This window comes from Phoxinus phoxinus, assembly GCF_949152265.1.
Source record: "Phoxinus phoxinus genome assembly, chromosome: 7".
Classification (NCBI taxonomy): domain Eukaryota; kingdom Metazoa; phylum Chordata; class Actinopteri; order Cypriniformes; family Leuciscidae; genus Phoxinus; species Phoxinus phoxinus.
Genome location: NC_136882.1, coordinates 36,105,033 through 36,115,770, shown reverse-complemented (window position 1 = coordinate 36,115,770; position 10,738 = coordinate 36,105,033). Strand labels below are relative to the sequence as shown.

The window sequence follows — 10,738 nt, the reverse complement described above, 5'->3', positions numbered from 1 at the left end:
TTTGTCTATTTGTTAATTATGGATATGTTTTTAGATTTGTGGAGTAAAATTAAATTAGACCCGTATGATGACCCGATTGGCACAGAAGGCCCTATTGTTTTTAAATGTAATAATTATTGTAATTAATGGGGTTATTATTTAATATTTCCATGAATTATATGTATTTCAGACATCTTCCCCTTCATTAAAACCTACAGGTTAGTTGAGTGAAATCATTCAATTTGCATAGTGTTGCTATGACATATCTTATGGGCAATTAAATATGTAAATATTCATGTGCATATAAGTCATAGAATAATTTTACCTTTCAGATGAATCTCTTTTACTGGAATTCTGTTTTGTCTATCATCGGTTATTAAAATAAAATTATAGTTGTTATAATGGGGGGGGGGGGGGCTAAATTTGTAACAACTAAATTAGCAAAGGTTTCTATTTATTTCATATCACCCATCTGCTAATGTATCATCATCATCATGCACATGTTACCAATCTTAATGAACTATAACATTTAACTTCTGAAAAGTGGTTGGGTCTTGATAAATTTGGCTTCATGTATAAAGAATTTAGCAAGACTTAATATAGGCCAATGGTTTACGATATAATCACAATTTGTATTCACGTCTGTAAAACAACCTGTAGCCTACAATGTAAAATGAGAAAGCCCAGCATTGCAGAGGCCGCTGGGACAGATTGGCCATCGCCCAGCAGGTGGCGCCATTTCATAAGCTTTGCCAGCTAAAGAGCCCATGCACCACATGTGACCCGCTTTATGCTTTTATTTTGATTTAGAACTATACGGGGATTTACTGTACACTGCAAGGAGCCAGACTAATACAAAAACATGCTTTATTACACATAAGGATAAAATCAATGAGAATAAAACAATAAAAATACATTTTAACAAAACACATTATAAACAATAAAATCACAAATAGAAATGTACAGATTGATTTACATATTGCTTGCTTTCTTGTTAGAATACAGGGAGCCATAAAACATTTAGAAAACAATACAAAAATTAATTTTTAAAAGTTTATTTCAGAACAGGGTAATTATGGTTAGCTGAAACTTTTAAAATTGTTTAGTTGAAATAATTTAAATAATTTAAAATATAATATGAGATGAAAAGCAAACTAAACGACAATTATAACTGAATAAGTTCGAAGCACCAAAATGAGTAATTTATAGTAAAAAAAAAAAAAAAAAAAGTAAAACTGAACTAAACAAATTAAAATGTAATAGAATTTAAACTTAAAGATTAAAATGAATTAAAATGAAAGCTAAAAATATGAAAATAATAGCAATTTTAAAATAGTAATAAAAACTATAAGTGTAGCCATTATAAATTATACTAAAATAACACTGGTTTAGAAGCACTTAGAGTTAGCCTATATAACGGCCTATATGATATTTATACTTTCAATATATATGAAAGTTTTTATATATATGAATAAACCCTGTCTCCCTAATAAAATCAAAGAATGCTTTACTATTTATTTCTCTTGACCATTTTATTAAACCTTAAAATGTGAATTAATAAAAAAAATCTTAATCTCTTCTACCATATTGTTCCTTTCTCGTTCATTCATTCAAAAATCACATGAGGTTTTGTTTCTTTAACATGACATTGTTCACGTCATAACCCATTTGGATGGTTTGTGTGCTATTTAAATTGTAATGCACATTATTCTATTATAAATAACCTCTTCTTTCATTGATTTATATCTTATCTTTTGATTTACTTTATTAATTAAGCTGTAAAGAAATACCATTGTATTGCTTTTTTCAATATTAAAACCTTCATTTCTGACTTGCTTAATGGAACTTGTATCTCTATTGTTTCTCTCTAAAGCGTGTTTTGCTCATTTATCCATATCCTCATTTCCCTAAAACTGACTTATATATCATTTTGAACAATTCCTGAATGCATTTGTAATATACTAAAGATATAGATACTATCTCGATGGCTAGATTTAAAAGATCTCTCTCAAGTGTTTTGATGCTGGCTTTATTCCTGTGATTCCCAGTCTGGAATTAAAAAAGCAGCAGTCGTCTGACGCTCTGGATCTTTCGAGCTGTCTGTAAATATTTGAATAAGGGGAACATAAAGTGAAAATGCTAATGGCAAGTCTACTTCTCATTCTGCTTTTTCAACCTCACACAGATGCAGATCTACTTGAGGTGTTAGCCTACATAAACATATAGCTCATATTCCGGAAATTACAACTGTTGGGCTCATCTTGATACTATTTAGGCTACTTATATAGCCTATTTCACTACTCACCCAAAGCTTCTTTTACAACTTTTATTTTGTTCCCAGCACTTCTGTAAAACCATGTTTGTAGGATGTTCTTCTTTATTCCCCCCCCCCCCCCCCCCCCTTCAGCCCATTAATTAATCATTAATTGTCATTTCTAATCGCATATCTCTCCTAACAAGATTTATAAAACACTGTCTCATAGCTTGAGCTTGAGCTTGAGCTTTTTTTAGTTTTAGTTTTTTAGGCTGAACCATATACCACACTACCATAATCAAAAACAGACGCCGCATAAACAGTTTTTCAGAACAAACACAGAAGAATATTAATGCAATTTCTTCCTGGACTGTTCCTTTAAGCGACGCGTTTATGATTGACAGGTTCAGGGGCCAATCAGCATCGCGGAGGCGGAGCGTGTCGGGCGCATTCTACTTCCCTACATTGGAGAGAGTGGAGACTCACAACACAAACGGGCGGTCCATCATCACCAACATCATCATCATCATCATCACACACTGGACCTGCAAAGATCAGCCGTGAAAGAGCGTCGCAAAGCCGCATCGGCCATTGACTGCACATCAGCGCGGGCGTCAAGCATCAGATCCGCTGGAAATGGCAGGCATTCTGGTGTGGTTCTGGAACGAGAGGTTCTGGCTCCCGCACAACGTAACCTGGGCTGACTTGAAAAATACTGACGAGTCAACCTTTCCACAAGCCGAGGATCTGTATCTAGCGTGTCCTTTAGCATTCTGCATGTTTATGATCCGGCTGGTCTTTGAGAGGTACGTCCAGTGTCACATCTTCATCCTCACCATCAGCACCAGCATCATCATCACTGCTGAAGATGAGGTTGCGCTCAGGGCTTCATCCTCGGCTGATGATCATGATGGGACTGGTTTGTGCTCCTTCACATTGTCACTGAATCCTTGTATGAATTAGGACAATGACAGGAACTCAATATGGTCCTTCTTCTGGAATAATGATACTGATGAAAGTAGGTCAGTCAGTGCCTCTCTTTGTGTTGTAGATCAGTCTTAGGTGTGCCGTATAGTTCTAAACGGGATGCTTTTATAGCAAATGTAAAGTTTTTGAATTTCCCATTGACTCCCAACGCTGGGGCATCTTGTCACACTACTGTATGGGGTAAGTTGTCACAAAGGGAACCCGTCCTTTTCAGCGCAAAAACAGTGAAACTATTACTGTGTCTGTATGAAGTACAGAATTTAGTTTAATTAATATGTTTCCTATAATGCGTCATGTCACGTAAGTGTATTATGTAACATATTCAGGTTTATAGAAACCTGTCAAACTCATGCATTAATCTGAATTTTAGGTCATCTCTTATTTAGAATATTTACAAACATTAAAAGAAACGTCATGGCCTACATTTTTAAGAGTCTCATGACCTACATTTCACAATGTTTTTAATGTTTTTGAAATAATTTCATTTTATTTGATCAAAAATACAGTAAAAACAGTAATATTGTGAACTATTATTACAATTTAGAAAAACAGTGTTCGTTTTGAATATATTTTAAATGCAATTTATTCCTGTGATCAAAGCTGAATTTTCAGCATCATTACCCCAGTCTTCAGTGTCACATGATCCTTCATAAATCATTCTAATATGCTGATTTGATGCTCAAGAAATATTTATTATTATTATCAATATTGAAAACAGCTGTGCTGCTTAATATTTCTTTGGAACCCTTATTTTAAAAACATTATATATGTCTTTACTGTCACTTTTGGTCAATTTAATGCACCCTTGCTGAGTATAAATTTATTTTTAAAAAATCTTACTGACCCCAAATTTTTGAAGTGTATATATTAATAGGTAATCATGCTCATCCCTTTTTTCTACAACCATCAGCTCACACAAATTGAAAATAAATGAATATAATTTACATATTTTTACATAATTGTTTGTGCTGTAGCTGCAACACCAGAAAACTATTTAAAAAACAATTATTGCATGTGAAAATATGGTAATTTTATCGATTTTTCTGTCATGCCTGCTGTGGTAACAATTTAATAGATAGAGCTAATCAGGTTGAAAATTTTCGTTGTCTTCGAAATAATTCCGTAATACAAAATCTTTTTCTTTTTTTTTCTTCTTTTTTTTCTAAAACCAGAATTCAAAACCACTGCCATAGAAACAAGCTTTTGTGCATTTGGGCTTTTGACTAGTTTCTAACATACAGCCCCTGTGACAACTAGCCCCGGCCTCCCCATATCATAATTATATCATTCAGATTATTCACTGTGCACTTGATATCAGCAGTGTATCATGCTTTCCAGTTGGTTAATATGATTAATTATTGACTATGAGCTTTGGCATCTGAAAGTGTGTTGGCTTTCGATGTCACAAAAGCAGCAGTTTTGACATATCCCCAGCGGGACGGCGCAGTGTCAGGTTTTGTGTTTCTGTATGCCACAGACCATCTGCTCTTCACCTTCATCTGACAGAGTTCTTTACAGATGAAGTTTGATCTTCATTGTTAGAAGGTGAAATATACGGTCTCCTCTGGGATTGCGTCTTTAGGGAGGATGATGGATCTTCTAGGAATCTTTTTTATTACTAAGTTTAACCCCATGTGTTCAGGTAGTTGAAACATTTGGATCTGACTTTGCATGTTACAAAACATTTTCAAAATAATAAAAAGCAACCAGTGTCCAACCAAAAGTGGCTAAAAGCTCTTCACTGTGGAAAGAGGACACGTTATCTGAAGTGCAAACGTGCTCGTCCATCCTCCCGCATTGTACAATCGCTGTAAAGTTTTACGATGAGGAAACTGCACATTTATGGCATTTCAGCCCCACAAAAGCAAACAGTGTGCAAGCGGCAAATCAGTCTGAGCACGGACTTCTTAACCTTATCGTGGCTCTTCAGCTTTATATACGAATCATTTCTGGAGCCTTTTCTGCACTGAATTGCATTTTCATTGTGTGAGGGCTTTTAATTGGATGAGCTTTTTAATTAAGTGACAAAAGCTCATTAAAACTGTCTAGTGACATCTCACTTCCCATGTCCAGCATTAGAAGACCAGTTCATCTCTAAGTATGTGCGTGTGTATATATATATATATACACACACACACACTGCACAGCCAAAAAAAGTTGCTGTTTGGATTTAAATAGGCAAATGCTTAAGAGTCAATTATTGGATCATTATATATTATGTTTCGATCATGTTATATATTTGGAAACAGTTCTTCTAACTCTAGTTGATGGAGGGTGTAACTTTTCATTTGTTAAACAACCATGTTGGAAGACACATTATGGCCATATTCCAGGATAATAATGTCAAGATTCATCAGGCTCAAACTGTGAAAGAATGGTTGTGAGGAGCATGAAGAATCATTTTCACTCATGAATCCAGAGCTTAAATTCACTGAAAGTCTGTGGGATGTGCTGGAGGAGACTTTACAGAGTGCTGGACTCTTGCATTGACAACACAAGATCTGGACCAAAAGTTGATGGAAATAACATTACAACATTTATTTACATCAAAAGGTGCATCATATTTTGGTCCAGATCTTGTGTTGTCAATGAAGAAAGTCTTTGGCACATCCCAAAGACTTTCAGTGAATTTAAGGTTTGTCATCCGAGATTTAGTTTATAGCTGAACTGAACTCATTTCATATTTGATGATCCTCAGTTATTGAGCTGAATACACTGAACTGACCTCAGCTGAACAATAGCAATATTCTCTATATTATTTAATTCTGTTTGCATTATTGAATCATTATTCATTTATCCCTGTAAATCTGTATTGTATAAAGTGCTATATATAAATAAAGGACTTGACTTGATTTGACCTTTTGAAAGAAGTCTCTTTTGCTCATCAAGGCTGCATTTCTTTGATCAAAAATTCAGTAAAAACAGTGATATTCTGAAATATTATTAGAATTTAAAATAACTCATTTGAATTTGAATATAATTGTAAATATAATTTATTCCTGTGATCAAAGTTTAATTTTCAGCATCATTACTCCAGTCTTCAGTGTCACATGATCCTTCAGAAATCACTCTAATATAATAATTTGATGCTTAAGAAACATTATATTATTATCAATGTTGAAAACAGTTGTGCTGTTTAATATTGTTCGTAGAAATTTAAACTTTTGTAATATTATAAATGTCTTTAATGTAATTGATCAATTTAATGCATTCTTGCTGAATAAAAGTATGAATCTCTTTAAAAAACTAACCCGACACTTTTGAACTGTATAGTGTACATATATATTTTTAGTTATTCCTGTTCTGAAGTGCCATTTGAACTCCTTAACTTTGTGAAAATTAATATGCTTGTGTTAAGGATGTATTTCTATAAAAGTGCCAGACAATCAAAAATATGCTCTGCTTAGTTCAGCTTTATTAATTATTACTTGATTATTTACATATCGACTAGAAAATTAACACAATGTAAATATCAAGCTAAAGTCAGCCATTGCTGGATTGAGTTAGATTATGAGGACGTCAATGTGAACTTCATCTGTGAAATCAACGTTAATATAATTATCATAATGATGTGTGTACTTTAATCAAACGTTTTAGAAAGACTCAAACCAGCCAATATCTAAAAATATCACAGAATTCATCAAACCCATCACAGGAAGATGTCATTAACACACTGCCTTTGTTAATTCAATATTTTCAAAAGGGTTTTAAATTGAAAATCAATGAATTGATGACCAGAAATAAGCATTACTTCCAGGAACATTTAAGAAATTGCCAGTTTATAATTTCCGACGTTGGACAAATTATCAACATTTGCTTAAAGAAAGTTAAGCGATGTATGATCACTTAATTGACAATGTGATAAATATGACTTCCATCTTAAAAATAGTGAGTTTAATATTTAGTCAAATATGAGATTTTAAAGGTGCAGTCTGTAAGAATGACGACTAGTGGTCGAAATAGGTACTGCAGTCGAATGCACAATATCTGAGATCGTCGTTTCTCCCGCTCCTGCTCCTCAGATTGGACGGCGCTCACACGGGTTGCCAGTTTGAGCACACGCAACAGAAACGAGTGCAATGAACAATGAAGATTGGCAACGTGCATTATCACAGACCAAAACAATAACAAACATTCCAGCCTGGAAACGCACATTTCAAAGTAAAATAACTGTAGAAGTGTTTTTCAGAGAAACGAGTATGTGAACATAGCATGGTTCCTCAATATATGCAAAAATGGTATTTTTATGCTTTAAGTAGAGTGAAAAAGTTACATACAGCACCTTTAAGATGAGGATATGAAAATGTACTGCATAGTAGCAATGACCCATGAAATGTCTCTTCTGCTTCTTTGACGTTCTCATTATCAGATCAACAAGATAATCTCATTAGCATGAAAACACCAACTTTAATGCAGTTGCTCTGATCATGTTTATCAGACCTTCGCAAAAGAAGCTAGTCTGGCAAAGTCAGGCAACTGGCCCGTGTGGTTTCCCTCGCTGTCTCTGCAGATTTGGCAAGACTTCCACAGTGATTGCGAAGTGGAGGATTTCTTTAGCCGCCCGCTGTGTGTGGTTGCAGGCATTTTACCTCTGAGGTTCCCTTCCCAAATGGATTTTTAATGCAGCCTGACAGACCTTCAGAATGAAGTTAGCAAGCATTGATATCACAAGATATAAATCTAATAATGTCTTCTTTGTTATTGTTTGTTGTAGGTTTATTGCAAGACCATGCGCACTAGGTCTGAAAATCCAGGCCAATGGACCGCAGAAGGCTCAGCCCAACGCCATTCTGGAAAAGGTCTTTACTGCCATCACCAAGGTAAAGACCATGTTTCTTACCACGGTTAAAGAGGATTTATTGCTCTGGGAGGAGAAGAAGAAGAAGAAGAAGAAGCACTATAACACACTGCTTTTTGAGCGCTTTAGTGCTTTTATAAACGGCTGTGACTGCAGCTTAAAGGGATAGTTCACTTTAAAATTTAAATTCTGTCATCATTTACTCACCCTCAAGTTGTTTCAAACCTGTATTAATTGATTTCTTCTGCTGAACACAAAGAAAGATATTTTGAAGAATGTCAGTAACCAAACAGTAGTCTGTACCCATTGACTTCCATAGTATTTTTTTTTCCTACTATGGAAGTCAATGGGTACAGACTACTGTTTGGTTACTGACATTCTTCAAAATATCTTTCTTTGTGTTCAGCAGAAGAAATCAATTAATACAGGTTTGAAACAACTTGAGGGTGAGTAAATGATGACAGAATTAAAATTTTAAAGTGAACTATCCCTTTAATAACATAGGGTTATCGCAAAAAAATTAGTTAAAAAGTTAGTTTCAATATGACAGCAATAAATAATGTGCTACTGAACAGATATTTGTATTTAAAAGGATAGTTCACCCCAAAATTAAAATTCTCTCATTGTTTACTCATTGTCATGCCATCCCAGATGTATTTGACTTTCTTCAGATAAACACAAACAGAGATTTTTAGGAAAATAATCCCTATATGATCCCATATAATGCGAGTGAACGGGTTCGATCAAGACGATAATCCAAGCAATGATTTAGAAAAAGAAAAAAACACCAAAAATAATAATAATAATAATTCAGATCTGTCAATATTGATAATTATTTTTCAGGTTTAACGCAGATTTTTGCTCCTAGTGAAAGTTGTAGAAACCATTGTTTATTGTGTTTATTATTAATTGTGGTTTTAAACTACTTTATATTGTCAGAACATGACAAACAATTAAAAACTCTAGAAAAAATTATTTCTTAGTTTCTGCATGTTCTAACGGTTGATATTCTTTCAAATCGTGAAACAGGTTGTGTTGCCTGACTTTGATGGCACGTATCGTCTGCAATACAGGCTGCAATATTAATAATAATATTACATGTTTTGTCTCTTAAAAATGTGTTAGTTTAAAAGTTAACAGTAGTAGTAGCTTGAGTTAGGATGCAGATGTTAATTTATGTTCATTAACCAAAACAGTAACATCTGTAAAAATTGTAACATGGTGGTACCATATATGGTCAAATGTAAATATTTTGACTGTTTGGGTTTAATTTAAATGAACATTAGTCTTCCATATTAGCATACATTTAGATATGATAGCCAGTTTAAACCCTGCATATAGCATCTCACTACCATGGTCAAATGTATTTACATGTAAAACAGTAGCTACACAAATGCAAAAATACTGTATATTACATTACTACTTTAACACATACAATTTGATATGAATATCCCACATTTCTGCCACAATATAATGGTGCTGTTAGTGTTACCAAACTACAGTAAATCTATGGTAAATAGTGATTTCTGAATTGAAAAGCCTTCTGACTGTATTTGTTGCTCCTGTTTGTCAGCACTGTTTTATCTAGCTTTAAACTAGTTTAAATCACAGAGACATTTGTGTGTGTTTTTTTCTGAATTCAAGCGCTTCTCACTGGATGTCACAGCGTTATTTAGTGGTCACGTGACTGAGACTGATCAGTGAGTAAACTCATCTGCACTGCCTTTTGAACTTTGAGCCGAGCGGATACATGGTTTGTGTGGCGCAGTTCAAATGAGTAGCGTTGAAACATTACATCAAACATTTATCGCAGTCTTGTTATCATTTTATCGAGGAAAGTTATATCACGATAATTATCGTTATCGTTACACACACCTGTTGTTTCTCAAAGACATTGATTGATCCACTGGGGTCATTACTGTCCCGATCGCTGTGTTTGGTTTTTCAAGGGTGCATTGAGTCTTTGTGTTTATCATATACATCAGGGATGGCATGTGGGTGAATAAATTATGAGAGAATTTAAATTTGTGGGTGAACTATCCCTTTAAGAGGACAGTTCTGTTCTGTGCATGATCTACTGACGACGCGCAAATTAAGGAACACAGATGCAGCCGGATCATTTCCATAATGACCAACTCAATCTACTTAGAGCAGCGCAAACTAGCGTCTGGTTTAAGAATAATAATGGCGTTAATACCAGTAAATTGACTAGCGCCAACTTCACCTTGCGTGATTCATTGAAATACTCTCCTCCCATAAAGTTAGTGTCTGAAAGGAAAACTCCTACAAAAACATTTGCAATAATGTCAGCCAATGACAATGACAAAACAGAACTACTAAACAAGATAAATAGGAACATGAACCAATGAAGAGACAGAACTAATAACGAGATAATCAGAAAATGAAACGATAGGTGTGTTTGACTTGATGTGGCGCTGCGTAGACCGATCGGCATCTGACTTGAAGCAGTGCGTGTCGGTTAGAAATGTTGTCCGACTTAAAGCTACACTGTGTAGGAATTACTCCCATCTAGCGGTGAAATTGTATATGACGACCAACTGAATATAAATTTCTAGCCCCTCCCATTCCGAGGGCGTTTTAACTCCTATGGGGGCCGTATTATTTCAAATCTGCCGGCAGTCGGGAGTAATCTCCCCCTCGCATTCGTCACGGTGCCACTGAGTGTAAAATACAAAGGCGAAGCTTGAATTTCCAGATAT

General features: G+C 34.7%; 1 protein-coding gene across 1 annotated transcript in view; it reads left to right on the top strand.

Moving 5' to 3' along the window:
• The first annotated feature begins 2,655 nt into the window (after positions 1-2,655).
• The window catches only part of cers6 (ceramide synthase 6), a 52,719-nt gene continuing 44,636 nt past the window's right edge, over positions 2,656-10,738 (top strand). The window contains exons 1-2 of the mRNA XM_079618640.1: positions 2,656-3,039; positions 7,935-8,040. Coding sequence (XP_079474766.1) covers positions 2,870-3,039; positions 7,935-8,040 — 276 coding nt within the window. The 5' untranslated portion in view covers positions 2,656-2,869. The remainder of the gene's footprint in view (positions 3,040-7,934; positions 8,041-10,738) is intronic.